This window comes from Giraffa tippelskirchi, chromosome 13 (genome assembly GCF_054371585.1).
Source record: "Giraffa tippelskirchi isolate mGirTip1 chromosome 13, T2T-mGirTip1v1.2.pri, whole genome shotgun sequence".
NCBI lineage: Eukaryota > Metazoa > Chordata > Mammalia > Artiodactyla > Giraffidae > Giraffa > Giraffa tippelskirchi.
The window spans coordinates 6,695,378-6,722,749 of record NC_137287.1 but is presented as its reverse complement, the minus strand read 5'-3'; the positions used below and the strand labels follow the sequence as shown (position 1 = coordinate 6,722,749).

The 27,372-nt window shown below is 51.4% G+C and overlaps 1 protein-coding gene and 4 pseudogenes across 1 annotated transcript; all 5 read left to right on the top strand.

The window, feature by feature from the left end:
* Positions 1-783: 783 nt before the first annotated feature.
* LOC145532266 (2-acylglycerol O-acyltransferase 3-like) lies at positions 784-4,318 on the top strand (annotated as a pseudogene).
* Positions 4,319-8,189: 3,871 nt separating this feature from the next.
* LOC145532265 (putative diacylglycerol O-acyltransferase 2-like protein DGAT2L7P) lies at positions 8,190-10,120 on the top strand. Its single transcript, XM_081556913.1, has 6 exons — positions 8,190-8,201; positions 8,324-8,407; positions 8,647-8,780; positions 8,904-9,112; positions 9,315-9,578; positions 9,885-10,120. The coding sequence occupies exons 1-6, from the start codon at positions 8,190-8,192 to the stop codon at positions 10,118-10,120; spliced, it is 939 nt and encodes a 312-aa protein (XP_081413039.1).
* Positions 10,121-10,876: 756 nt separating this feature from the next.
* Positions 10,877-14,032, top strand: LOC145532264 (2-acylglycerol O-acyltransferase 3-like; annotated as a pseudogene).
* Positions 14,033-15,597: 1,565 nt separating this feature from the next.
* Positions 15,598-19,035, top strand: LOC145532263 (2-acylglycerol O-acyltransferase 3-like; annotated as a pseudogene).
* Positions 19,036-25,588: 6,553 nt separating this feature from the next.
* LOC145531003 (replication termination factor 2 pseudogene) lies at positions 25,589-26,499 on the top strand (annotated as a pseudogene).
* Positions 26,500-27,372: the final 873 nt, after the last annotated feature.

Sequence of the window (27,372 nt, the reverse complement as noted above, 5' to 3'; positions counted from 1 at the left end):
TGGGTCGTTCTCAGCTGACAAGTTATATACATCCACTTAACATTTGTATCTAGAAATGTTCAGTTGGGTTAGCAATCAACATTTGAATCTGCATCTGAGGGTAGGAATTCCCTGGTAACTCAGGTGCTAAAGTCTTCCCTGGTGGCTCAGCCATAAAGAATCCAACTGGGATGCAGGAGACCCAGGTTCAATCCCTGGATCAGGAAGATCCTCTGTTGCAGGGCGTAGCAACCCACTCCAGTATTTTTGCCTGGAGAATCCCATGGACAGAGGAGCCTGGCTGCTTACAGTAAAGTCCATGGGATTGCAAATGGTCAGACATGACTCAGCAACTTTCACTTCTTCAGCTGGTAAAGAATCCACTGGCAATGCAGGAGAGTCCAGTTCGATTCCTGGGTCAGGAAGATCCGCTGCAGAAGGGATAGGCTACCACTGCAGTATTCTTGGGCTTCCAGGGTGTCTCAGACACTAAAGAATCCACCTGCAACATGGGAGACCTGGGTTTGATCCCTGGGTTGGAAAGATCTTGTGGAGAAGGGAAAGTCTACCCACTCCCGTATTCTGGTCTGGAGAATTCCATGGACACAGGAGCCTGGCAGGCTACAGCCCATGGGGTCCCAAAGAGTCGGACACAACTGAGCGACTTTCACTCACAACAAGGGAGAGCTAGCTGCACCCAGGGAAGGGCAGAGGAAGAGGTGCAGCCACTGCTGAGAGTGGCCCTGCTACTGTTGCACGTTCCCTGGATCCTCCTGCCCTTCCTCACACCTATCCGCACCATCAATGAGACTGGCTTCTACCTGCTCTGCCCCCAGCTCCACCACAGGCTCACGGCCCCGGCATGGTCAGGAGGTGAGCGTCCCAGGATGGGACCTGAACACCTGGCTGCCGGCCTCGCACCCAGGCTGGACGCTGGCCAAGGTGACAGCCATGAACTCTGTCCCGGTGAATCCCTGGGGAGAGAAGGGGACTTAAAGGCGTCTCAGCGACCACCCTTCTTGACTCCTCCTCTGCCCACAGTGGCGACCCCGACCAGGTTACAAGGCCCACTCCCACGTAGATGGAGCCACGCAGGCAGTTGTTCCAAGAGCTCGGGGCTTGGTACGTGTCCCTGCTCACAGGCACCTCCTGCTCACCTAGGCAGCCACTGGCCCCCTCAATGACTCTGGGCAAGGACTGAAATGAAAGGTGGGAAAATACTTGCAACACTGAGGTGTTTCACCTTGGGGATGAGATACCCTCTCCAAGCCACATCTCCCTGTGGCCTTGACACTCCCAGAGACCCACAAACGGACAAGGGCGCTTCTCCAGGATACTCAAGATCACACAGTTGGGGCTGGGACCCAGTGGGTGGGCTCTCTGGATTCTTCTGCAACCTCTGCCCCACAAGATTTCGGATGCACCTCGGGGTGGACCTTTGTGGCACGCTCCCTACCCTGCCTTCCCAGACCCACCGAGTGGCCAGCCCGGACTGACCCACTGGAGAAGTTCATGATCAGTGTGTAGGGAGGCTGGAGACGTCTGGGGCTCTGGACCCAAGAGTCTCCACATCCACACAGCCCCTGCAAGAGATTCCCGGAGGCCACAAGGGCTTGGCCACTCAGACCAGAAAGGCTTCAGGGGCTCTTAGAGAAACCAGTGTTCTTTTTCCGGGGTCCTGGAGTCCAGCTGGCAGAAGGGGAGCACCAGAAAGTTTCCAGTGCCCAGCCACCCTCCCCCCCATGAAAATCCTGCAGAAACAGTAGCTAGAAGTATTGGGCATCTACAAATACATGCTCTATTGACTCTTTCTGACTGAGGGAAGCAGCGTGTGGGGTCCACTATGGAAGAAGGGGAGGGGGAGGGTGGGGAGAAAAATGCTACAGCCCCCCCAACCCATACCTGGACGCGAGGGGCAAAGGGAGGAGGGGCCAGAAGTCAGGTGGGAGATGCCTAAGGATCTCATTTGTGAGCATGGAGGGGAGACGTCATTGTGGTTTCACAATCTAGGTTGTTTTCCTTTCTCATCTTTCCCCAGGCCCTTTCTTTTCCCTTCTTGCCTTCTTCCTCCTCTTCACCTCCATCTGGTTTTCTCTGCTCTCTACATGGTGTGATTCTTTCTGGACCAGGACACAGCTCCCCAGGTTTACTAAGCAAGGGCCCCAGTAGTGAGAGGTGGTAAATGGTGTCTATAGTAATTCTTCCACCCACCCCCTTCTCTCTGCTCCAGGCAGAAGGGGTTCTCTGGAGATGAGGAACTGGACTGTTTGGAAACACCTGAGTGATTATTTCCCCATTAAGGTAACGGGTCACCCTCCAAGGGATGCTCCCTCTCCCTTACCTCCCACCTCCCCACTCCTCCCCCTGATGGATTCTCACCTCTGGCTGCTTAAGCTCAGGTAACGGGGCAGGGGGTGGGATGGTGTTCCAGAGTGGACCCTCGTGCCTTTGACCTCATCTTAGATCCTGAACTCTCACGTCTCTTGGTGGGGAGGGAAGCCCTTTCAGCTGGTGTCCTGCCTTCTTTTCTTTCCCTCATCCTGCCCCCTGCCACCACAGCTGGTGAAAACAGTAGAGCTGCCCTCAGACAGGAACTACGTGCCAATGTGCCACCCACATGGGACCATGGCCGTCGGAAGCTTCTGTAGCTTCTGCACGGAGAGCACTGGCTCCTCCCAGCAGTTCCCAGCATCTCGGTTCTCAGGAGACACGCTGAATGGCATGTTCCACCGCCCAGTCTATGGAGATCGTGTTATGTCTTGTGGTGAGGACCGTGTTCTGTCCCGAGTGACAGAAGGCAACCCCACCTCAATCCAAAAAGAGTGGTCCCTGCTCACCACCCACCGCAGGCACTTGGCTTGCACATTGATCAGACCCACCGAGGGGGTCAGGAAGTGGCATTGGTCAAATGTCCTGCATCCTTGCTGGGAGAGGTGCTGTAGCGCACATGGACTGAGGCACAGGGGTAAGGAGTTTGGAAAGAAAAGGGTGGTATCTCACCCTTCCTGAGCTTAAGGGTAGGGTGAGGCACTAAGGGTCCAAGGAGGGGATACTGACTCTCCCTGCACCCCCTCTTGTCCACAGGACTATGTTCTACAAACCACCAGAGCCTGGATTTCATTCTGTCCCAGCCCCAGCTGGGCCAGGCTGTGGTCATCCTGGTTGGGGGAGAACACGAGGCCCTGCATGCCACCCAGGGAGCACTACCTCACTCTCCGGAATCGTAAAGGCTTTGTCCGCCTGGCAGTGAGGCACGGGTGAGCGGGGCCAAGCTTCAATGATCAGAACCTCACAGTGTCTCTGGGATCTACACTCTCTCCCTACACACCCGCCCCCTGGAGGTGGACTGTGTGTCCCGAGCTTACACCGTGACCACCTCTAGAGGGCGCTCTGGGCAGCCCTTGAGTGTTTCCTCTGTGCCCAGCCCTGGTGCCCATTCCCCAGGCTTCCTCCCTCACAGAGAGAGACAGGATCACAGTGAGAATCGCTGGACCCTGCGGCTCAGACTCCCTCAGCTCACATTCTTTTATGACACCCTCTCCCAGGGAAGACCTTGCAGGCTTCTTTACTTGTGAAATAGGGTTAACACCCACCTTGCCACCACGTTGTAGTTGAGGCTGCATGAGAAAATGTATGTAAGAAGGTAGAGTATACATTCATTTATGAAATGTAAGTCCCTTCTTCTAGATATTTCTTTGGAGCACCATCGTTTGCTTCAAGTGGCCTCGGGAAGTGGGAACCCGTTGGGGAGGAATGTGGGGACCCTCCTAGAGCCGCTGATCTGACCAGCCCTGTTCTCTCTTGTCTCCCCACATTCCCGGCGCCTCTCTGGTGCCCATGTACTCCTGTGGGGAGAATGGCATCTTCAGAGTGAAGGCTTTTGCCCCAGACTCCTGGCAGCGTCTGTTCCAGATCACCTTCAAGAAGATCGTCTTCAAGAAGTTCGTGGACATTTCTCCTTGCATCTTCTGGGGCCGTGGTCTCCTCTCAGCCAAGTCGTGGGGGCTGGTGCCCTTGGCCAGACCCATCACCACTGTGGGTGAGTGTCTGTCTCCAAGGAAGAAGGAGTCCATCAACTGGCTGGGCAGCCGAGGCCCTCCCAGCACCTGTGTCCCCCGGTCCCTGCAGTGGGCCACACCATCCCGGTGCCCCAGCGCCCGCAGCCCACCGAGGAGCAGGTGGACCACTATCACAGGCTCTACATGAAGGCTCTGGAGCAACTGTTTGAGGAGCACAAGGAGAACTCAGCCTCCCGGCTCCTACTCACCTCACCTTCATCTACCCTGGCCTCTTCCCTCCACAGCTCAGAGGCCCCCCAGCCCCTGATCCCAGTGCCTGAGACCCCCACCGACTGCCATGCTACTGGGTAAATAAAAGCCAGTTCTCTCACCACTGCTTGGTAGAGTCAGACACTGGCAGAGCTCAGGCTCTCCCTCTGGGTGGGAGGATACCCACGTGTAATCCCCACAATGTTAATGGTTTCACACTTGCTGCCTTAAATTGGGAATCAGGACCCTGCATTCTCCTCAAGAGAATTCATTCTGCTGCCCGAGCTTGCCTAATTCTCCTCTCTTAGCTTGGTCCCATCTCCCTCTGTAAATAAAGGCACGTGCTTAGCTAAGAGTTGTTGGGCATCAGGACAGCGTCTGAGAGCAGAGTTCCCCGGAGAGGAAAGCTTGCAGAGTGGACAGGATATAGGTAGGTGGTGACCAGAGAGTTGATGGTGAAATACTGTGAATAAATTCTGTCAAGGGTCAAGGGTACCTGATAGTAGGGAGGGTTGGAATGATCCTCAGTGATAGAAATGACAGGAGTTAAGCACATACCTCCTCGGCATCTCCTCCTATCCTTATGTAAATTATCAACATTTCAAGTCTTCCAAAATAAGAGCCAATGACTTGACTACCATCATCACCAGGACCACCATCATTACCCCAGGCATGGCATCTACCCTTTGATAGTCAGCTAAAACAGTCTGTGGGACCTTATGTGCTTATAGCATTCTTTGATGAGTGTCCAGTCCTATCGCCTGACGGGCTTTCTGTTTTTGTCTGTATCCATGACTTAAAAAGAACTAGTTGGAGCGTAGCTGAATGCAACTCTTTGTCTTCCGCTGTCTTGGAAAATTTATTCGGTGGAAGAATTTTCTTTTCCCCTGGATGAAAATCTTGGCAATCCTCTGACATATCTGTTACTTCTCAGGTAAGAAGTTCTACATTCACTTAATGTTGGTTCCTTGAAATGTTTAGTCGGTGTATCAATCAACACTCGTGTCTTCATCTGAGGGTGCAATTTCCCATCTCCAAGCAAGAGGGAGCTAGCTGCAAGGAGGGTGCTTGCTTGGCCAGAAGAGGCAATTGGGGGAAGAGAGACTAGAAAGGGGAGAAGCGATGTCTTTTTTCTACCTCCTTTACCAGCTTCTGTGACTGGTCCCCTTGGTGTTGGAATATGGGGCAGAGGAGAAAGGAGGCCCAAAATTCTGGACTGCCCTGTCCTAAGACAGCAATGTGTTCTCTGAGCTCCAGATTTTTGAACTCAATTTCTTTCCCTTGTGGGTTATTTCATGGATTACTTAGAGTTGTCTTTTAAGGTCCCTCTGGGAAGCAACAAAGGCTATAGTGGGTGAGGAAAGAAAGGACCCCTCCTACTCTGTCAGTGGGAATGTAAATTGGTTCAGCCACTATGGAGAACAGCATGGAGGTTCCTTAAAAATCTAAAACTGAGCTGCCATATGACCCTGCGATCCCTCTCCTGGGCATATATTCAGAGAAAAACATGGTCCAAAAGGATATATGCACCCCAATATTCCTTGCAGCACTGTTTACAGCAGTGAAGACATGGAAGCAACTCAAATGTCTACTGACGGAGGAACTGACACAGAACATGTGGCACATATATGCAATAGAATATTACTCAGCCATAAAAAATCATGAATTTGGGTCATCTGTAGTGGTATGAATGCACCCAGGGTCTGTCATACCAAGTGAAATAAGTCAGAAAGGGAAATAAAAGATCATATATTAACGCATATATATGGAATCTAGAAACATGGTAGTGATGGACCTGTTTGCAGGGCAGGAATAGAGATGAAGAGGTAGAAAATGGACTTGGCGACACAGGGCAGAAGGAGAAGGTTTCATAGAGCATGATGCATTGGGAGAGCAGCATGGACACATACACACTAGCATGTGTAGAATACGTAGCTAGTGAGAAGCTGCTTTAAATCACAAGGAGCTCAGCTTGGTGCTCTGTAATGACCTAGAGGGGTGCAATAGCGGTGAGGTGGGAGGAAATCTCAGAGGGAGGGGATATACATATACATATAGCTGATTCATCTTGTCGTACACCAGAAACTGGGACTTCCCAGGTGGCGCTGGTGGTAAAGAACCAATCTGGCAATGCAGGAGACAGAGATGCGGGTACAATCCCTGGGTTGGAAGATCCCCTGCTGGAGGGCATGGCCACACGCTCCAGTATTCTTGCCTGGACGACCCCATGGACTGAGGAATCCCGTGGGCTATAGTCCCTAGAGTAGCAAAGAGTCAGACACAACCGAAGCAACTTAGCCCACACACACAGCAGAAACTAACAAGGGACATGGAACAATGGATTCATTCAAACTTGAGAAAGGAGCCTGTCAAGGCTGCATACTGTCACCCTACTTGTTTAACTTATATGCAGAGTACATTATTCAAAATTCCAGGCTGGATGAATCACAAGCTGTAATCAAGATTGCTGGGAGAAATATCAACAACCTCACATAGGCAAATGATACCACCCTAAAAGCAGAAAATAAAGAGGAACTAAAGAGCCTCTTGATGAAGGTGAAAGAGGTGAGCAAGAAAGCTGACTTAAAACTCAACATTCAAAAAACTAAGATCATGGCATCCGATCCCAGCACTCATGCCAAATAGAAGGGGGAAAAGTGGAAGCACTGACAGTTTATTTTCTTGGGCTCCAAAATCACTGGGGATCGTGACTATAGCTGTGAAATTAAAAGGTGCTGCTGCTCCTTGGAAGGAAAACTTGACAAACCTAGACAGCCTATTAAAAAGCAGAAACATCACATTGTGGACAAAGGTGCATATATTCAAAGCTATGTTTTTTTCTGATAGTCATGGATGGGTGTGAGAGTTGCACTATAAAGAAGGCTGAGCACTGAAGAATCGATGCTTTCAAACTGCGGTGCTGGAGAAGACTCCTGAAAGTCCCTTGGACTGCATACAGATCAAACTACTCAATCTTAAAGAAAAACCCTGAATATTCTTTGAAAGGAATGATGCTAAAGCTGAAACTCCAGTACTTTGGCCACCTGAGGTAAAGAGCTGACTCACTGGAAAACACCCTGGTGCTGAGAAAGATTGAAGGCAAAAGGAGAAAGTGACAACAGAGGATGAGATGGTAGGATGGCATCACCGACTCAATGCACATGAATTTGAGCAACCTCCGGGAGATGGTGGAGGGCAGGGGAGATTGGAGCGCTGCTGTCCATGGGGTCACAAAGAGTCTGACACCACTTAGTGATCGACAACACCGCCTCCCCGACAACAACAACACAATAGTGTAAAACAATTATACTTCAATTAAAAGAATAATAAAATTTAAACAAAAAAAGTCACATTCTGGAAATTCCCTGGCAGTCCAGTGGTTAGGACTCCAGATCTCAGTGCCCAGGGTCTAGGTTCAATCCCTGGTCAGGGAACTAAATGTCCACAAGGAGAGGCACAGCCAAACAACAACAACAAAATAGGTGACTTTCCCTGACCTGGAAACGAGCTGGCTCCGATCTGTGTTGAACACACTCACAATCACAGTGAGGACTGTCCCCAGCCCACTTGGAGGGCGTGCTCACAGCCCAGTGGACTCTCTCTTGGAGGGGCTTCCCAATCCTTAGCTCATCCCGCAAAGGCCTAAGCTAGGTTTAGGTAACAAACCCTCCTGCAGGTCCTCTACCTCTCTGGGGCCATATCCAGGTGACAAATGAGGAACCCTGCTATTCAGGGTACACACACACAAGGCGACCCCCACTGACACAGATATCTACCAGCCCCGCAAGACACAGGGAGCCAGTCCCAACCTCCACAAGTCCCAAACACCTTCCTCACCCTTAGATGCTCAGCCACATCGCTGATCTCCCCTTTTGTCCTACTGGTGAGAGCCCTGTGTGCCCAAGTAGTGGATATACTTTCCTGGTGGGGCTCCTGATCATGATGGTCCATTGTGTAGGTCAGCAGAGGGGGCCGAAACCAGGGCAGAACCCAGGTCAGGGGTCAGGGCCAGGAGATTGAGCCAAAAGACGGTAATATCAGAGCCACAGTGGCCCCTGTGTGACTCCCCTCTACAGAAGGCCAGCCTCCTCCAATCACCTCCACCCGGGGCCTCCAAGTGTTTGCCCTCCTGCAATGAATCTTCTCCTTTCTGGGGCTGGGTGAGTCCTTGAAGCTCTGAGAACTCGGGGCCTGGCTCTCTGCTTCCTGCTGCCAATCGGGAGGGAGGCGGGGCTGGGATCTCTGGATTGAACAGATAAAGCCTGAAGCGATGGAATAGAGAAGGGGGCAAAAGGGGGATCTGGGACTTAAACCTCTGGAATCAGAGTCCTCCCATGTCGTGCCCCCACCTTGAGTCCAGGGGTGCCTGGCTGCCTTGCTCCTTGTGCTCCTGAGCCAGGCTTGGATCCTAGCGGTCCTCAACCCAGACGGGCTCTACGGAGACAGAAACATTCCTGGGGCGGCAGACCACGGCTCTGCCTGGGTCCACACTGGGCCGTCTGGAGATATTTCCAAGATCACCTCCCCATCTCGGTGAGGCACTCTGGAGCTCTGTGCTGGGTGCGAGCTGGGCTTCAGCGTAGACTCGGGACAGTCACCCCCAAAGTCCAAACGTGGCACCCCCCCACCCCCCTGGTGTGCACCCTGTGTCCCCAGCTGGTGGACACCACAGAGTTGGGCCCCTCCCACAAATACCTCTTGGTGGAGCTTCCACCCTCTCGGGGTCCTGGTCCTTGGGGTCTTTAGCACCTTCAGCATAGAGACCAGAGGCTTTTCCTGCCTCTTGCCTGGCCTCCGGCCCCATCTGCTCCAGCTGCCCCATTGCGTCCATCTTCCTGTCTTCCAGGACTACACCCTGTGTGCTGGTGAGCAGGGGAGCCCTGGGTCTCAGGACCCCCAGTCCCTGCGGTCACCTCCTCCCTGCCCTCCTCCCCCCTGGGGGCACCTGGTCCCAGCTCCATCTCCCATTGCTCTCCTCCCTCTTTCTGGAAAACTCAGAGGTCAGGTCTTCCTGCCTCACCATTTTGGTGTCACCTGTAAGGCCCGTGCCTCCTGTCTCCTATCCAGGCCTGGTGGCCGTCCTGGCCCCTAGCGGCCCTGGAGGCACAGCCTGGATCGCTTTCCTTTCGCAGCTGCAATCGGAGGGATTTCTCAAGTCGGCGTGGGAACACGGGGGCGCAGGCTGCCTGCGGCCTCTGCGGCAGCGCAGCGCGGGAGGAGCGCAGAGCTCTGCAGTCAGGCGGCCCCTGCTCTCCCAGATCTCTCTAGTGCTATCTTCCCTTTGGGGGAGAACGGGATCTTCTAGCAGTTTCAAACCGGCCCGGCGCCTGCGTGAGAAGCGCTATAGCAGATACAGAGAGGGGTCCCTCCACTCTTCCCCGCCCCCACCCTCCCACCGCCCGGGCCTCCTCCCCCCCTTCCACACGCCCATCTGCACGGACTACTCTCCCCGCTCTCATGCCTGCCCGCCGGCTACTCCCAGGCTGAAGGTACCCAGACTGGGGCCTGACTTCTTGGCTGCCAGCCTTGCCCCCAGGCTAGCCTCTCGCAACTCCACCAGCTCTGAATTCTGTCTCAGTTGATCCGGCGGCAGGGAAGGAGTGTGACCACCCTTCTTTTCTCCTGTTCCGGGCACAGTGGGGGTCCCGGACCCTGTTGCAGCGAACTGGAGGCCCGGCAGCGCGCAGGTGCACGCGGTCTACATGGAGCAGCTGACGCAGCACTTGGAAGAGAACAAGGCGCGCTGCGGCATCCCCGCAAACAGGCACCGCGTCTTCACCGAGCGGCATCTCTGGCCCCCAGCCGCTGCCTCGATGACTGTGCTGGAGACTGAAATCAAAGGCTGGACCATGCTGCATCAGGGTCTTCCCTGAAGGCTCAGTTAGTAAAGAAACCGCTTGCAGTGCAGATACCCAGGTTCGATCCCTGGGTAGGGAAGATCCCCTGGAGAAGGGAATGGCAACCCCTTCCAGTATTCTTGCCTGGAGCATTCCAAGGACAGAGGAGCCTTGGAGGAAATCAGTAGTCCGTGGGTCGCAGAGAGTTGGACACGACTGAGTGACTATCACTTTCATAGTGCATAGGAGAGTTTTACGGCAATTAGGATATCCTGCATTTTATGTAATGGTAGATATATTTGTCAAAACCCACAGAACTGCAGGACACAATGAGTGAACCCTAATGGAACCTACAGACTTTAGCTAAAAATCCTGTGTCAAGTGTGTTTCATCAGTTATAACAAACATACCTAATAATGCAAGGTGTTTATAATAGGATAAAGCCCGGGTGGGGGGGGTGCCTTATTAGATCTCTATTTTCTGTACAACTTTTATATAAATGTAAAAAATGCTTTAAAATATTTTCAAGTAAATTAAGCTTTAGAAAAAAAGATGGGAACACACCTGCGGTATTGGTGTGTTTGTTCGTGGCGGGAGAAGTCCCCATGCCCGGCCTCGCCTCCCAGTGGCCCAGATACTCCAGGAGACCCACAGACAGAGCAGCGGCTCGTGTTAAGGATCAGCTGTCTACTCCAGATCACACAGTCTCCACTGGGACCCAGTGGGTGTGTTCTTTGGCTTCTTCAGCAACCCCCTCCCCGACACACACACACAGATTCCTAAAGATTCCTAATGAACCAAGCAGTGGACCTGGGTGGCACGCCCCATACCCCGCCCACCAGATTGCCCAGTCTGACCCAGTCAGACCCAGTCCGACCCAGTCCGACCTACCGGAGAAGGTCAGTGATCACTGTGAGGAGGCTGGAGACATCTGGAGTCTGGATCCCAGGGTCTCCCCATCCACACATTGCTCCCCATCCGAGCAATCCTGCGAAGCCTCAAGGGCTTGGCCGCTCATACCAGAAAAGCTTCTTGGGCTCCTACAGAAATCATCTTCACTTCCCCCCGCCCCGCCCCACTGGGACCTGGAGCCCTGCAACAGAAGGGCAGTGCCCCGGAGTCTCCACCGCCCCGCCATCTTCCCGCAGCAGGAAAACCATGCAGAAACAGAGGCTCGAAGTACTGAGCATCTACCAAAACGTGCTCTCTTTCCTCTTCATGGGTGAGGGGAGCAGGGCAATATTCCACTAGGGATGGAAGGAAGGGGAAGGGTGGGGGGAGAAAGGCTGGGGGCCCACCTGCCTGGAAGCCCTTGGACAAAGAGAAGGGAGGGGATACAGAGCAGGCTGGGAGATGCGCAAAGATCTCATTGGTGAGCAGGAGGGGAGAAGTCAGTGTGGTTCCGAAAGCAAATTCATTTTTCTTCCTCACTTTGCCCCAGGCCCTTTCTTGTCTCTTCTTGCCTTCTACCTCCTCTTCACCTCGCTCTGGTGTTTCTCTGTTCTCCACTTCATATGGTTTGTTTCTGGACCAGAACACACCGCAGCAAAGTGAGCACTAAACAAGGGGCCAGGTAGTGAGAGGTGATAAAGGGTGTCTCCAGGAATTCTTCCCCCCTTATCTCTGCCCAAGGAGGAAGGTGTTCTCAGTGGATGAGAAATTGGACTGTTTGGAAACACCTGAGGGATTATTTCCCCACTAAGGTCACAGGTCACCCTCCAAGGGATGCGCTCCCCCTCCCTCTCCCCTACCTGCCCTCACCTCCTCACCCCTCCCCATGCTGGAGTGTGAGCCCTGGCTGTCTAAGTTCCCACACTGGGGCAAGTTTTGGGATGGTGTTCCAGAGGGACCCACCCTGGTGCACTTGACCCCATTGTTGTACCTTGAACCCTGAAGTCTGTTAGTGTAGAGGGAACTCTTTACAGCTGGTATCCTGCTTTCTCTACTCCTTTCTTATCATCCTCTCCACCTCCAACAGCTGGTGAAAACCACAGAGTTGGCCCCCAGTGGGAACCACTTGCTGGCTGCCCATCGTCATGGGACCACCAGCATCAGAACCTTCTGTAACTTCTGCACTGAGAGCACAGGATTCTCCCACCTGTTCCCAGGGCTTCAGCCCTAGTTAGGCATGATGAATGGCGTCTACATCCCAGTCTTTCACAACTATACTATGGGCTGTGGCAGGTCTTCAGCTCAGTGGGAAATGGCAAACTAACCCCATGTCCAACAGAGTGGCCTCATCTAGAGCAGGAACCTGACTTGAACAGTGGCCGGGCTCACAGTGGGCTTTAGAGGATAGTTAGGGAGGAAGTGTCCTGCCTCCTTAAAGGGAGAGGCGCTGTAGGGCATACTGCCAGGGGCACAGGGGTAGGGAGTTTGGAAAGAAAGGGATGGTTATCTCAGCCTTCATGTGCCAACAGGTAGGGTGAGTGAATAGGCAGCCAAGTAAGTAAGGGACTGTCAATTCTTGCACACCCTCTTTCCTGCAGGGCTACATTCTGCAAGCCACCAGAGACTGGATTTTATCCTGTCCCAGCCCCAGCTTGGCCAGACTGTGGTTGTCCTGGTCGGGGGAGAACACGAGGCCCTGTATGCCATCCCGGGGAGCACTGCCTCACTCTCCGGAATCATATAGGCTTCGTCCGCCTGGCACTGAAGCACAGGTGAGCGAGGGCCCAGCTGGGGCTGCCTTCAGTGGTCAGAACCTCACAGTGTGTCTGGGGATCTACACTCTATCCCTACACACTGGCCCCCTGGAGGTGGGCTGTGTGTCTCCAGACTTACACCATGACCACCTCTACAGGGCGATCCTGGCAGACCTTGAGTGTTTCTCTCTGCCCACCACTGGTGTCCATTCCCCAGGCTCCTCCCACGAAAAGAGAGATAGGGTCACAGTGCTAATCACAGGACCCTGGGGCTCAGATGCCCTCTGTTGAAATTCCTAATAACAACCACACAGGCAAGACCTTCCAAACTCATTTACTTGTGAAATAGTGTTAGTACTCACCTTGCCACCATGTCGTAACTGAGACAGTATCAGAAAATATATACAGGAAGGCCCTGTATCAGTCTTCTTAAGAAATATAATTCCCGTCTCTCAGCTCTATCTTAGTAGAACTCTCATTTGCCTCAGAAGAAGGCAATGGCACCCCACTCCAGTACTCTTGCCTGGAAAATCCCATGGACAGAGGAGCCTGGTGGGTTGCAGTCCATGGGGTGGCTAAGAGTCAGAAGCGACTGAGCGACTTCACTTTCACGCATTGGAGAAGGAAATGGCAACCCACTCCAGTGCTCTTGCCTGGAGAATCCCAGGGATGGGGGAGCCTGATGGGCTGCCGTCTATGGGGTCGCACAGAGTCGGACACGACTGAAGAGACTTGGCAGCTGCAGCAGCAGCATTTGCCTCAAATGGACGTGGGAAGTGGTAATCTGTGGGGGATAATCTGGGGGTGCTCCTAGAGCCTCTGATGTCCTCTTCTCTCTTGCACCCCTCTTTCCAGTGTCCCTCTGGTGCCCACGTACTCCTTTGGAGAGAATGAAGCCTTCACAGTTAAACCTCCTGTGCCAGACTCCTGGCAGCACCTGTTCCAGACCACCTTCAAGAAGCTCATGTGCTTTTCTCCTTGCATCCTCTGGGGCTGTGGTCTCTTCTCAGCCCAGTCCTGGGGCCTGGTGCCCTTGGCCAGACTCATCGTGACTGTAGGTAAGTGCCTGTCTCCAGGGAATAAGGCCTCTATGAGCTATGTGGGCAGCTGAGAATCCTCCCCTGACCTGTGTTCCCCTGTCCCTGCAGTGGGCCGCCCCATCCCGGCGCCCCAGCGCCCGCAGCCCACCGAGGAGCAGGTGGACCACTATCATGTGATCTATACAAAGGCCCTGGCGCAACTGTCTGAGGAGCACAAGGAGAGCTGCAGCCCCCCGGCTCCTACTCGCCTCACCTTCATCTAGCCCTGGCCTCACCCCGCCCCGCCTCCCGGCATCCCCAGCCCCTGATCTCAGTGCCTGAGACCCCCACCTACTGCCATGCTACTGTGCCAGTAAGAGTCAGTTCTCTCACCACTGCTTCGTAGAGTCTCTCTCTGGGAGTGAGCCTGCCCATGTAGGTTCCATCTCCACCTGATCAAGACAGACTTGCTGTCTTAGACTGATAGCAGGGCCCTGAATTCTCCTCCCAGAGACTGAATTCTGCTCAATCAGCTTCCGTCTAAGTCTCTTCCCTTGGCTGGGGCCTTTCTCCCTTTAAATAAAGGCATCTACTTAGCTAAGAGATATAGGGGATCAGAGTGGTGTTAGGGAGGGTAGATCCCTGATGAACTATTCTCTGAATTGTGGACAGCATTTAGGTAGGTGGAGCTAATAGGGTAGATGGTGAAATACTGTGAACAAAAGCTGACAAGGGTCAAGAGTACCTGTCAGAAGGGAGAGTTGGAATGAGCCTTCCTGATAGAAAAGAGAGAGCTAAGTACACAGCTTCCTTTTGCCTCTCCTCCCATCTTTCCTGTTCCCTGGAGGCTGGGACATCACGTGATGCAGGGATTTATTTTACCATATGAAGCCCTACTACAAGCCCAGCATTAGGTCCACAAGAACTCATTCACCCAGTGAGAATGGACTCTGGGCAAAATTAACTTAATAAAATCAAAAAATTTAAAAGAGTTTGTCAAAAGAAGAGCCAGTGAATTTATCACCATCATGTCCATCACCACCATCATCATCACAGGCATGGCACCAGTGAAATATGAAGGATCAGCTGAAACATTGCGAGCGACTTTATGTGATCCAATGGACGGGAACCGGCCTGCCAGTGCAGGGGACACAGATGGGATCCCTGGTCCGAGAGGACCCCATGGAGCAACTGAGGATGCCGAGGAAAACTAAGCTGAAAGGCCACAACGACTAAAACCTGGCAGCTCTATGGACCAGGAGCCACAGCTCCTGAGCTTGGGAGCCACGACTACTGAAGCCATGAGCCTGGGGCCTGTATCTGAAAGCAGAGAAGACTCCACAGTGAGACGTCCATGCACAGCAAGGCAGAGTAGCCCACGCTCACTGCAACCAGAGAAAGCTCTTGCACAGCAACAAAGACCCAGCACAGCCAGTGATAAATAAACAATGTGAAATATTTGTAATAAGTTTTTAATTTAATTTTTTTCTATTTTATTCTTGGCTGCATTGGGGTCTTGCTTTTGCATGCAGGGCTTTCTCTAGTTGCACCAAGCCAGGGCTAGTCTCTACTGGTGGTGCATGGGCAACTCATAACCCTGGTTTCCCTGATGCCGAGAATAAACTCTAGAATGCTCAGGTTTCAGTAGTTGTGGCTCCAGCTCAGTAGTTGTAGCGCATAGGCTTAGTTGACTCGTGGCAGGTGGAATCTTCCCAGACCAGGGATTGAACCCGTATCTCCTGCCTCCCCAAAGGGATTCCTAAGTGCTGGATCATGAGGGAAGTCCAATTTTCTTTTCATTAAAAAGTTATTTTAAAAAGTGATGATTCAGGAATTCCCTGGAGGTACGATGGATGGGATTGTGAGTTCACACTGCCTAGGGCCCAGGTTCAGTGCCTAGTCAGGGAAGAAAAATCCCACAGGGCACAGTGCAGCTCAACACAACAGGAAAAGACACTTTCCATGACCTGAAAACTGCTGGTTCATCACCTCTGGTCAGTGTTGAACTGGACCATGGTCTCAGTGAGGACCGGCCCCAGTCCACTTGAGGGTGTATCCAGCCCAGTGGACTCTCTCTTAGAGGGGCTCCCCAGTTCTTAGCATTTCTGACAAAGCCATGCCCCTAGAGGTCTCTCCACTGGGGTCTAAGCTACTCCTTAGGGATTAAAGCTTCCTGCACATCCTCTACCCCTCAGGGCCAGGCCCCGGGGAAAAACGGGGAGCCCTGCTATTCAGGGTACACACCCACGTGGTGAGCCCCACTGGCCCAGACCTCTGGCCTTGGATGAGCCCAGGCACCATCTGAAGTCAGTGCCCAGATCCCAGATCAGATTGCTGAGCTTGCAGATCTGCAATCAGAAAGGATTTGCCAAGTTGGTGCTAGAACACCAATAAGGAACTCAGGAGGTGGGGTGGTGTTGTTGGCCTCTGGGGCAAGGCTGCTGGGGAGGAGCCCCACCTCCGGGGCCCTGGAGTCAGGCATCCCATGTGCCCCTAGAGCCTCCCCGGTGCCAGTCTTCTCTTTTGGGGAGAATGAGGCCTTCCACAGTTTCTCTGCCCACTGGGGTTCTGGGTGAAAAGACACAGGAAACACTGGGCTGCTGGTGAGAGTGGCCCTAGGAATGTTCCAGGGCCCAGGGCCTCCTCCTGCCCTTCCACACCTGAAGCCTCTACCTGCTCTGCTCCCAGGCTCCTCAGCCTGCTCCCCCCTCCTGGTTGGGAGGTGAAGGTCCCAGGTTGGGGCCTGAATACTTAGCTGCCAGCCCCGCCCCCAGGTTGGCATTTGGCAAACCCACCAGCCCTGAACTCTGTCCCACTGGATCCCTTGAGAGGGAAGGGGACCTCAAAGCATCTCAGCGATCACCCCTCTTGATCCCCTTCTTCCCACAGCGGGGGCTCCCATCCCGGTACAACTGAGTGGGCTGTGGGGCAGAGGGGGCACCTCGGTGCATGCTCACACACTGCACTCTCTCTTGAGTGGCTCTTGCAGCTGTTCCAAGATCAGACCCTGTGGTACGGGGTCCCCACCAACAGTCACCTCCTACCCTCACCTAGTTGGCCTCAGGTCCTGGAGGATTGTGGGCGGGCCTGAATTTAAAGCTGGGAATATACTTATGGTATTACTGTGTTTGCCCTTAGGGTTGATGTTCCCATGCCAATAATGCCTCGGAGTGGCCTAGACACTCCCAGACCGGAAAAGACAAGTGGGCACTCATCCAGGATCCGTGAGATAACACAGTCAGGGCTTGGACCCAGTGCGTGGGGTCTCTGGCTTCTGCAACCCTCCTCACGATAATTTCTAATGCACCGAAGGCTGGACCTCCGTGGCACGCCCTTTAGGCCATCTCCCAGTTCCATGAAGGGACCAGCCCAGAGCAACCAGCTCATGATAAGTGTGGGGAGGCTGGAGACCTCTGGGGCTCTGATCAGAAAGGCTCCCCACGCACTCAGCCCCCTACAAGAGATCATGGGAGGCCCCAGGCGCTTGGGCACTCAGGCCAGAAAGGCTTCCTGCGCTCCTACCAAAGCCTTCATCTCATTTTCCCCCGTTCGGGAGCCCTGCTGGCTGAAGGGGAGCACCTGGGAGTCTCCACCGACCCGCTGCCCACCCCCAGCATGAAAACCCTAAAGAAACAGTGGTTAGAAGTCCTGAGCATCTACCAGTATGTGCTCTGCTTCGTCTTCCTGGGTAAGGGGAGCAGGGGTCCACTTGGGAAGGTGGGAAAAGGGAAGGTAGGCTAGGAAGGCTGGAGCACCCCTACTGGACCAGGGCAAAGGGAGGGATGTGCCAAAGTCTACCAGGGAGACGGACAAGGATCTCACTGGTGAGGGGAGAGGGTTTCACAATCTAAACCATTTTCCTTTCTCATCGTTCCCCTAGGCCCTTTCTTTTCCCTGTTGGCTTCTTCCTCCTGTTCACCCCGCTCTGGTGTCTCCCTGTTCTCTACCTGGTGTGGTTATTCCTGGACTGGGACACACCCCAGCAAGGTGAGCACTAAACAAGGGCAGAAGGAGAAGGGGGTGACAGAGGGTGAGACGGTTGGATGGCATCACGCACTCAACGGACATGAGTTTGAGCAACCTCTGGGAAATAGCGAAGGACAGGGAAGGCTGGCATGCTGCAGTCCATGGGTCACAGAGAGTCGGACACAGCTTAGCAGCTAAACAACAAGAACGAGGGCCTGGGTAGAGGGAGTCTACCAGTCTGATAAATGGTGTCTAGTGATTCTTCCCCCCTCATCTCTCTGCCCAAGGTGGAAGGCGTTATCCGTGGTCGAAGAACTGTGCTGTTTGGAAACACCTGAGCGATTATTTCCCCATTAAGGTAACAGGTCACCCTCCAAGGGATGCCCCACTCCTCCCTCTCCCTTACCTCCCACCTCCCCACTCCTCCCCCTGATGGATTCTCACCTCTGGCTGCTTAAGCTCAGGTCACAGTGCAGCGGGTGGGATGGTGTTCCAGAGTGGACCCTCGTGCTTTTGACTCCATCTTAGATCCTGAACTCTCACGTCTCTTGGTGGGGAGGGAAGCCCTTTCAGCTGGTGTCTTGCCTTCTCTGTTTTCTTTCTCTCATCCTGCCCCCTGCCACCACAGCTGGTGAAAACAGTAGAGCTGCCTCCAGACAGGAACTACGTCCTAGCATCCCACCCACATGGGATCATAGCCCTCGGAAGCGTCTGTAACTTCGCCACGGAGGGCACTGGCTTCTCCCAGCAGTTTCCAGGGCTTCTGTTCTCACTGGCCATGTTGCATGGCCTCTTGTACATGCCAGTCTATCGAGACTACTTTCTGTCCTATGGAGAGCTTGAGCTGAGTGACAGAGGGTGACCTCACCCCAATCTGGCCAGAGTGACCCCCACTCACCACCCACCCCAGGCACTTGGCCTGAATTGGCCAGGATCACAATGGGGGTCAGGAGGTGGCTTGGCCCAGGTGTCCTGCATCCTTGCTAGGAGAGGCACTGCAGGACACGTGCACAGGGGCACAGGGGTAGGGAATTTGGAGAGAAGGGGATGATGTCTAATACTTAGTGTACTAAAGGGAGAGGTGAGGGACTGTGGAGCCAATGAGGAGATATTGACCGTTCCTGAACCTCCTCATACCTACGAGACTATGTTCTGTGAACTGTCGGAGCCTGGATTTTATTTTGTCTCAAGCATAGCTCGGCAGGGCTGTGGCCATGGTGGTCGGGGGGCCAATGAGGCCATGTATGCCATCCCAGGGGAGCACTGCCTCTCTCTCTGGAATCATGAAGGTTTCGTCCGCGTGGCACTGAGGCACAGGTGAGTGGGTGCCCAGCCAGGGCTGCCTTCAATGGTCAGAACCTCACAGTGTGTCTGGGGATCTACACTCTATCCCTACACACAGGCTGTGGTCAAGATGGAGGAGCAGAAGGACGTGCAATCATTTTCTCCCATGAGTACTCCAAAATTACAAGTCTCTGCTGAACAACCATTGACAGGAGAATGTTGAATCACACACAAAAAAGATACCCCACCTCCAGGGGCAAAGGAGAAGCCCTTGCAAGATGGTAGGCATGCCATAATTGCTTTAGAATCAAACCCCATACCCACCAGAGACGCTCAAACAACACCCTGTGCACAGCAGCACCCAGAGAACCCACAGAGACTGAGCCAGACCTGCCTTTGAGTGTTGTGTGTCTCCTGCAGAGGTATGGGTCAGCAGTGGCCTGCCACAGGGGTAGGCAATCTGGGTCCAGCAGACCTGGGTCACACATCATGTGGCATAAGCCCTTTTGGAGGTTGCCATTAACCCTACCAATAAATTCACCGAGCAGACGACCCACAAACTGCAGAACAGTTACACCAAATAAATTCTCACATTGTTAAGAGAGTTCTAGGACCCACAACAGGTTTGCCAATCTGGGGATCTGGCAAAGGGACTGAGAACCCCCAGGGAATTTGACTTTGGAGGCCAGTGGAATTTGATTACAGAACTTACACAGGACGGGGGAAACAGACTCGTGGAGGGCACAGACAAAACCTTGTGCACACCAGGACCCAGGAGAAAGGAGCAGTGACCCCACAGGAGACTGATCCAGACTTGCTCGCGAGTGCCAGGAGTCTCTGGTGGAGGCCTGGGTCAGCAGTGGCCTGCTGCAGGATCAGGGGCACTGAGTGTGGCAGGGCATGCACAGGACCTTTTGAAGGAGGTTGCCGTTATCTTCATTACCTCTACCATAGTTTGGTCTCAGGTCAAACAACAGGGAAGGCGCACAGCCCCACCCATCAACAGAAAATTGGATTAAAGATTTACTGAGCGTGGCCCAGCCCATCAGAATAAGACCCAGTTCCCTGCCCCCCAGTCAGTCTCTCCCATCAGGAAGCTTCCTCTGATTTATCCTTATCTGTCAGAGGGCAGACAGGATGAAAATCACAATCACGGAAAACTAATCAAACTGATCACATGGACCACAGCCTTGTCTGACTCAGTGAAACTGTGAGCCATGCCATGTAGGGCCACCAAAGATGGACGGGTCATGGTGGAGAGCTCTGACACAATGTGGTCCACTGGAGAAGGGCATGGCAAACCACTTCAGTATTCTTGCCTCGAGAACCCCATGAACAGTAAGAAAAGGCAAAAAGATATGACACTGAAAGAGGAACTCCCCAGGTTGGTAGTGCCCAAAATGCTACTGGAGATCAGTGGAGAAATAACTCCAGAAAATGAAGAGATGGAGCCAAAGGGAAAACAACACCCAGTTGTGGATGTGACTGGTGATGGAAGTAAATAGAGTCTGATGCTGCAAAGAACAATATTGCATAGGAACCTGGAATGTTAGGTCCATGAATCAATGCAAATTGGAAGTGGTCAAGCAGGAGATGGCAAGAGTGAACATCGACATTTTAGGAATCAGTGAACTAAAATGGACTGGAATGGGTGAATTTAACTCAGATAACCATTATATCTACTACTGTGGGCAAGAATCCCTTAGAAGAAATGGAGTAGCCCTCGTAGTCGACAAAAGAGTTCAAAATGCCGTATTTGGGTGCAGTCTCAAAAACGACAGCATGATCTCTGTTCATTTCCAAGGCAAACCATTCAATATCCCAGTAATCCAAGTCTATGCCCCAACCAGTAATGCTGAAGAAGCTGAAGTTGAACGGTTCTGTGAAGACCTACAAGACCTTCTAGAACTAACACCCCAAAAGATGTCCTTTTCATCATAGGGGACTGGAATATAAAAGTAGGAAGTCAAGAGATACCTGGAGTAAGAGGCAAATTTGGCTTTGGAGTACAAAATGAAACAGGGCAAAGGCTAACAGAGCTTTGCCAAGAGAATGCACTGGTCATAGCAAATACCCTGTTCCAACAACACAAGAGAATACTCTACACATGGACATCACTAGATGGTCAGTACTGAAATCAGATCAAAAAGGCGAAATGGTTGTCTGAGGAGGTCTTACAAATATCTGAGAAAAGAAGAGAAGCAAAAGGCAAAGGAGAAAAGGAAAGATATACCCATTTGAATTCGGAGTTCCAAAGAATAGCAAGGAGAGATAAGAAAGCAGTCCTCAGTGAAAATGCAAAGAAATAGAAGAAAACATTAGAATGAGAAAGACTAAAGATCTCTTCAAGAAAATTAGAGATACCAAGGGAACATTTCATGCAAAGATGGGCACAATAAAGGACAGAAACGGTATGGACCTAATAGTAGCAGAAGATATTAAGAAAAGGTGGCAAGAATACACAGAAGAACTCTACAAAAAAATATCTTAATGACCCAGATAGTCACGATGGTGTGATCACTCACCTAGAGCCAGACATCCTGGAGTCCAAAGTCAAGTGGGCCTTAAGAAGTATCACTACGAACAAAGCTAGTGGAAGTGAAGGAATTCCAGCTGAGCTATTTCAAATCCTAAAAGATGATGCTGTGAAAGTGCTGCTCTCAATATGCCAGGAAATTTGGAAAATTCAGCAGTGGCCTCAGGACTGGAAAAGGTCAGTTTTCACTCCAATCCCAAAGAAAGATAATGCCAAAGAATGTTTAAACTACCGCACAATTGCACTCATCTCACACCCTAGCAAAGTAATGCTCAAAATTCTCCAAGCCAGGCTTCAACAGTACATGAACTGAGAACTTCCAGATGTTTAAAATGGATTTAGAAAAGGCAGAGGAACCAGAGGTCAAATTGCCAACATCCGTTGGATCATCGAAAAAGCAAGAGAGTTCCAGAAAAACATCTACTTCTGCTTTTTTGACTATGCCAAAGCTTTTGACCGTGTGGATCACAACAGACTGTGGAAAATTCTGAAAGAGATGGGAATACTAGATCACCTGACCTGCCTCCTGAGAAATCTGTATGCAGGTCAAGAAGCAACAGTTAGAACTGGACATGGAACAACAGCCTGGCTCCAAACTGGGAAAAGAGTATATCAAGGCTACATTTTGTCACCCTGTTTATTTAACTAATATGCAGAGTACATCATGTGAAATGCCAGGCTGGATGAAGCACAAGCTGGAACCAAGATTACCAGGAGAAATATCAATAACCTCAGATATGCAGAAGACACCATCCTTATGGCAGAAAGCAAAGAGGAACTGAAAAGCCTCTTGATGAAAGTGAAAGAGAAGAGTAAAAAAGTTGGCTTAAAACTCAATATTCAATTAAAGATCTAAACGTAAGACCAGAAACTATAAAACTTCTAGAGGAAAACATAGGCAAAACACACTCCAACATAAATCACAGCAGGATCCTCCATGACCCACCTCCCAGAATATTGGAAATAAAAGCAAAAATAAACAAATGGGACCTAATTAAAATTAAAAGTTTTTGCACAACAAAGGAAACTATAAGCAAGGTGAAAAGACAGCCTTCAGAATGGGAGAAAATAATAGCAAACGAAGCAACAGACAAACAATTAATCTCAAAAATATACAAGCAACTTCTGCAGCTGAATTCCAGAAAAATAAACGACCCAATCAAAAAATGGGCCAAAGAACTAAACAGACATTTCTGCAAAGAAGACATACAGATGGCTAACAAACACATGAAAAGATGCTCAACATCACTCATTATCACAGAAATGCAAATCAAAACCACAATGAAAGATGGTAACGATAACCCTATATGCAAGACAGAATAAGAGACACAGATGCATAGAACAATTTTATGGACTCTGAGGGAGAAGGTGAGGGTGGGACGTTCTGGGAGAATAGCATTGAAACATGTATATTATCATATGTGAAACAGAACACCATTCCATGTTCGATGCATGAGACAAGGGCTCAGGGCCGGGGCAGTGGGATGACCCAGAGGGATGGGATGGGGAGGGAGGTGGGTGGGGGGTCCAGGAAGGGGAACACATGTAAACCCATGGCTGATTCATGTCAACGTATGGCAAAAACTACTACAATATTGTAAAGTAATTAGCCCCCAACTAAAATAAATAAATTTATAAAAAAACCACAAAAACCCAATGAGGTATCATTTCACACCAGTCAGAATGGCTGCTATCCAAAAGTCTACAAGCAATAAATGCTGGAGAGAGTGTGGAGAAAAGGGAACCCTCTTACACTGTTGGTGGGAATGCAAACTAGTACAGCCACTATGGAGAACAGTGTGGAGATTCCTTAAAAAACTGAGAATAGAACTGCCATATGACCCAGCAATCCCACTGCTGGGCATACACACCGAGGAAACCAGAATTGAAAGAGACACGTGTACCCCAATGTTCATCGCAGCACTGTTTACAATAGCCAGGACATGGAAGCAACCTAGATGTCCATCAGCAGACGAATGGATAAGGAAGCTGTGGTACATATACACAATGGAATATTACTCAGCCATTAAAAAAAATACATTTGAATCGGTTCTACTGAGATGGATGAAACTGGAGCCCATTATACAGAGTGAAGTAAGCCAGAAAGAAAAACAACAATACAGTATACTAATGCATATATATGGAATTTGAAAGATGGTAACGATAACCCTATATGCGAGACAGAATAAGAGACACAGATGCATAGAACAATCTTATGGACTCTGAGGGAGAAGGTGAGGGTGGGACGTTCTGGGAGAGTAGCATTGAAACATGTATATTGTCATATGTGAAACAACACCATTCCATGTTCGATGCATGAGACAAATGCTCAGGGCCGGGGCAATGGGATGACCCAGAGGGATGGGATGGGGAGGGAGGTGGGTGGGGGGTCCAGGAAGGGGAACACATGTAAACCCATGGCTGATTCATGTCAATGTATGGCAAAAACTATTACAATATTGTAAAGTAATTAGCCCCCAACTAAAATAAATAAACTTATTTTTTAAAAAAAACCTCAATATTCAAAAAACGAAGATCATGGCATCCAGTCCTATCACTTCATGGCAAATAGATGGGGAAACAATGGAAACAGTGACAGACTTTATTTTCTGGGGCTCCCAAATCACTGCAGATGGTGACTGCAGCCATGAAATTAAAAGACACTTGCTCCTTGAAAGAAAAGCTATGACCAATCTAGACAGCATATTATAAACCAGAGATATTACTTTGCCAACAAAGGTCCATCTAGTCAAAGCTATGGTTTTTCCAGTGGTCATGTATGGATGTGAGAGTTGGACTATAAAGAAAACTGAGTGCTGAAGAATTGATGCTTTTGAACTGTGGTATCGGAGAAGACTCTTGAGAGTCCCTTGGACTGCAAGGAGATCAAACCAGTCTATCCTAAGGGAAATCAGTCCTGAATATTCATTGGAGAGACTGATGCTGAAGCCGAAGCTCCAATAATTTGGCCACCTGATGCGACAAACTGACTCATTGGAAAGGACCCTGATCCTGGGAAAGACTGAAGGCAGGAGGAGAAGGGGACAACAGAGAATGAGATGGTTGGATGGCATCACCGACTCAATGGACATGAGTTTGAGCAAGCTCCAGGAGTTGGTGATGGACAGGGAAGCCTTGCATGCTGCAGTCCATGGGGTCACAAAGACTTGGACACAACTGAGCGAACGAAGTAAACTGAGGAGCCTGGAAGTGCTTTCCTGGTGGCTCACCAGTAAAGAACCTTCCTGTAGTGCAGGAGACACAGGAGACTCAGGTTTGATCCCTGGGTCGGGAAGATCCCCTGGAGGAGGGCATGGCAATCCACTCCAGTATTCTTGCCTGGAGAATGTCATGCACAGAGGAGCCTGGAAGTCTACAGTCCATAGGATCTCAAAGAGTCAGACATGACTGAAGTGACTTAGCAGGCTTGCACACAGGAGCCTGGAAGCTTTCCTGGATCCCATGTGTAGTATTGCTAGAGACAAGAAGGGCTTGTGTAAGGCTGGACCCAAAGAAGGACTTCCCTTGTCAGGATAAGATGAGAGCCCCTCACCCCCAGCACAGTCACTGTCTGTCTTTCCCGATTCTCTCCTCACCTGATGGCATCTTCTCCCATGCAAGAAGGATGAGAGAGGCATAGCCCTGGCTGGGGTCCAGGGACAGTGCTGGACCATGTGTTCTAGGAGGGAAGACAGATTGGAAGCTTACTGTGGCTTCTTGGATCTAAGCTTTAGTTCCATGGAATCTGGAGGGGGAATCCGGAGGGTCAACCCATGAGAGCTTCCTGTAAGTGGGGGATGGAAAGCAGCCTTGAAAAAACAAAACCTCCTGAAGCTGGTCTTGCCTCCAGTCCCAAGGAGACCATCAGAACCTTGCAGAGACCCCTGGAGGTGCCCTGAGGACAGCAGAGCAGGCCCCTTTAGCCTGGTCCTCCCCAGCCTTGCACCTTCCTGAATTTACCTCCCAGTGTTCCCTTGCAGAAGTCCTTTTAAAAACCAAACAGGGCCAGAAATTGCTGCTGTAGGTGATTGCTCTGGACTCTTTTGGCTTGTAGATGGGTTGCAATGGAGGAACAATCCCTAAGAGGCATAAACTGGTGAAAGGGCCGAAGAAGGTTGAGCAGGTAAACAAGGATGCTGAATTAGTGGCCCGGTGGAACTACTATACTCTAAGTCAGGAAATATTAAGACGACCAGTAGTTGCCTGTGAACTTGGCGGACTTTACCACAAAGATGCCATCATTGAGTTTTTATTGGCCAAATCTTCCAAAAAGCCTCTTAGGAAGGCAGCCTCTCACGTTGAAAGCATTAGGAATGTGACAGAACTGAGGATCTCTGACCACCCTGCCTGGGAAGGCGATCAAGGAAACCCTAAAGGTGACAAGCATGATGACCTCCAGCGGGCACATTTCATCACGTTTCATCTGCCCCATCGTGGGCTTGGAGATGAACGGCCCACACAGGTGTCGCTTCCTCCGGTGCTGTGGATGTGCGTTTTCTGGGCGAGCCCTCAAAGAGATCAAAGCAGAAGTTTGTCACATGTGCAGGGCTGCCTTCCAGCAGGACGAGGTCATTGGGCTCAACGGCACCATGGAAGGTGTGGAAGTGCTGCTGACAAGCAGGATGGAGGAGGGGCAGCTGCGAGCCAAGCTGGGGAAGAAAACAAAGAAACCCAAGGCGGCAGTCTGTCTCAAAATCAGGTGTCAGTGAAGAAGCCCCAGGACCGTCAAAAACGAAGACAAGGAAGCCCGAAGAAACCTGTCTTGACTCTCGAGAGAACAAGACCAACTCAGCTCCCCAAAGTACAGCAGAACCCGGGAGCGCTTCTGGAAAAGCCGCCAAGAGGTCCATCGCTGACAGCGAAGAGTCAGAAGCTTACAAGTCTCTCTTCACCACCCACAGTTCCGCCAAGCGCTCCAAGGAGGAGTCAGCCCACTGGGTCACCCACACGTCCTACTGCTTCTGAGCCCCGCGGTGCAGACTCCGCTGGGCCCTGTGCACTTGCTTGTTCCCTTAAACCTGGAGCCCCTCAAGTAGGAAGGCGCAGTGGGCACTCAGTGACCCTGCCAGCCCCCGCCTGTCACCCTCTTCCAGTCACCTCCACCCTCTGTGCACTTGGCCCCGAGAGCATTTTGGCCACACATTTACACTCAAAATAATTAAAGACTCCAGATTCCTCCTGGGTGTGTGGTCACCTCATTTTGACTAAAATTCTCATGGTTTTGCTGCCAAGGGTTAATTAATTAAACAAGCCGAGTGAGACTGAACTTGAGAAAGGCAAAAAAAAAAAAAATCCCACTGTCCTTGGACATTCCCAGCCTCCGACACCCCACTTGCACCCACAGCTAGATTGTCCTTCTTCCTTCCTCCCACCCAGACTCCCGTGAAAATTTCATCCATTGAGCCTTCCTTCCGGTGGGTGGGGCTGGCTTCCTGGGTGTGCCACCATTTCTTGTGGACTGAGCATCACTCTGGCCAGACTCTAAAGTCCCTCTCACCCTTGGCCCCAGCCACCCTCATCACTTGCCCCTGGATGCAGGTGGGTTGAGCAGGGACAGGAGGAAGTATCTCTTGCCAAAAGGTCCCTGGACCAGGAGACCTGGGGCAGGGACAGAAAGGTGTGCCAGCCTGAGCCATACTAGAATCTGCCTATCCTGTCTCCTACTAACCTGTGGTTCATTCATGGAGCATCTCTAGATGCTGGGCATGCGTCATGATGGCTGCAGTGATGAGCCCAATTCTCTTCTTGTTGCTCACGGTGTGAGGGAGACTTTTATCAGAAAGTCATCATGACAGAGGGAAAGTGTTTTGTGTCAGGAGACAATGTGACGTGTGACAG

What these genes read in the sequence shown, in the direction of transcription:
- LOC145532265 (XM_081556913.1), top strand. An exon ending in AAGATCACCTCCCCATCTCG is followed by an intron (nt 8,781 to 8,903) that starts GTGAGGCACTCT and finishes CTGTGTCCCCAG; the next exon opens with CTGGTGGACACCACAGAGTT. An exon ending in CAAACCGGCCCGGCGCCTGC is followed by an intron (nt 9,579 to 9,884) that starts GTGAGAAGCGCT and finishes TTCCGGGCACAG; the next exon opens with TGGGGGTCCCGGACCCTGTT.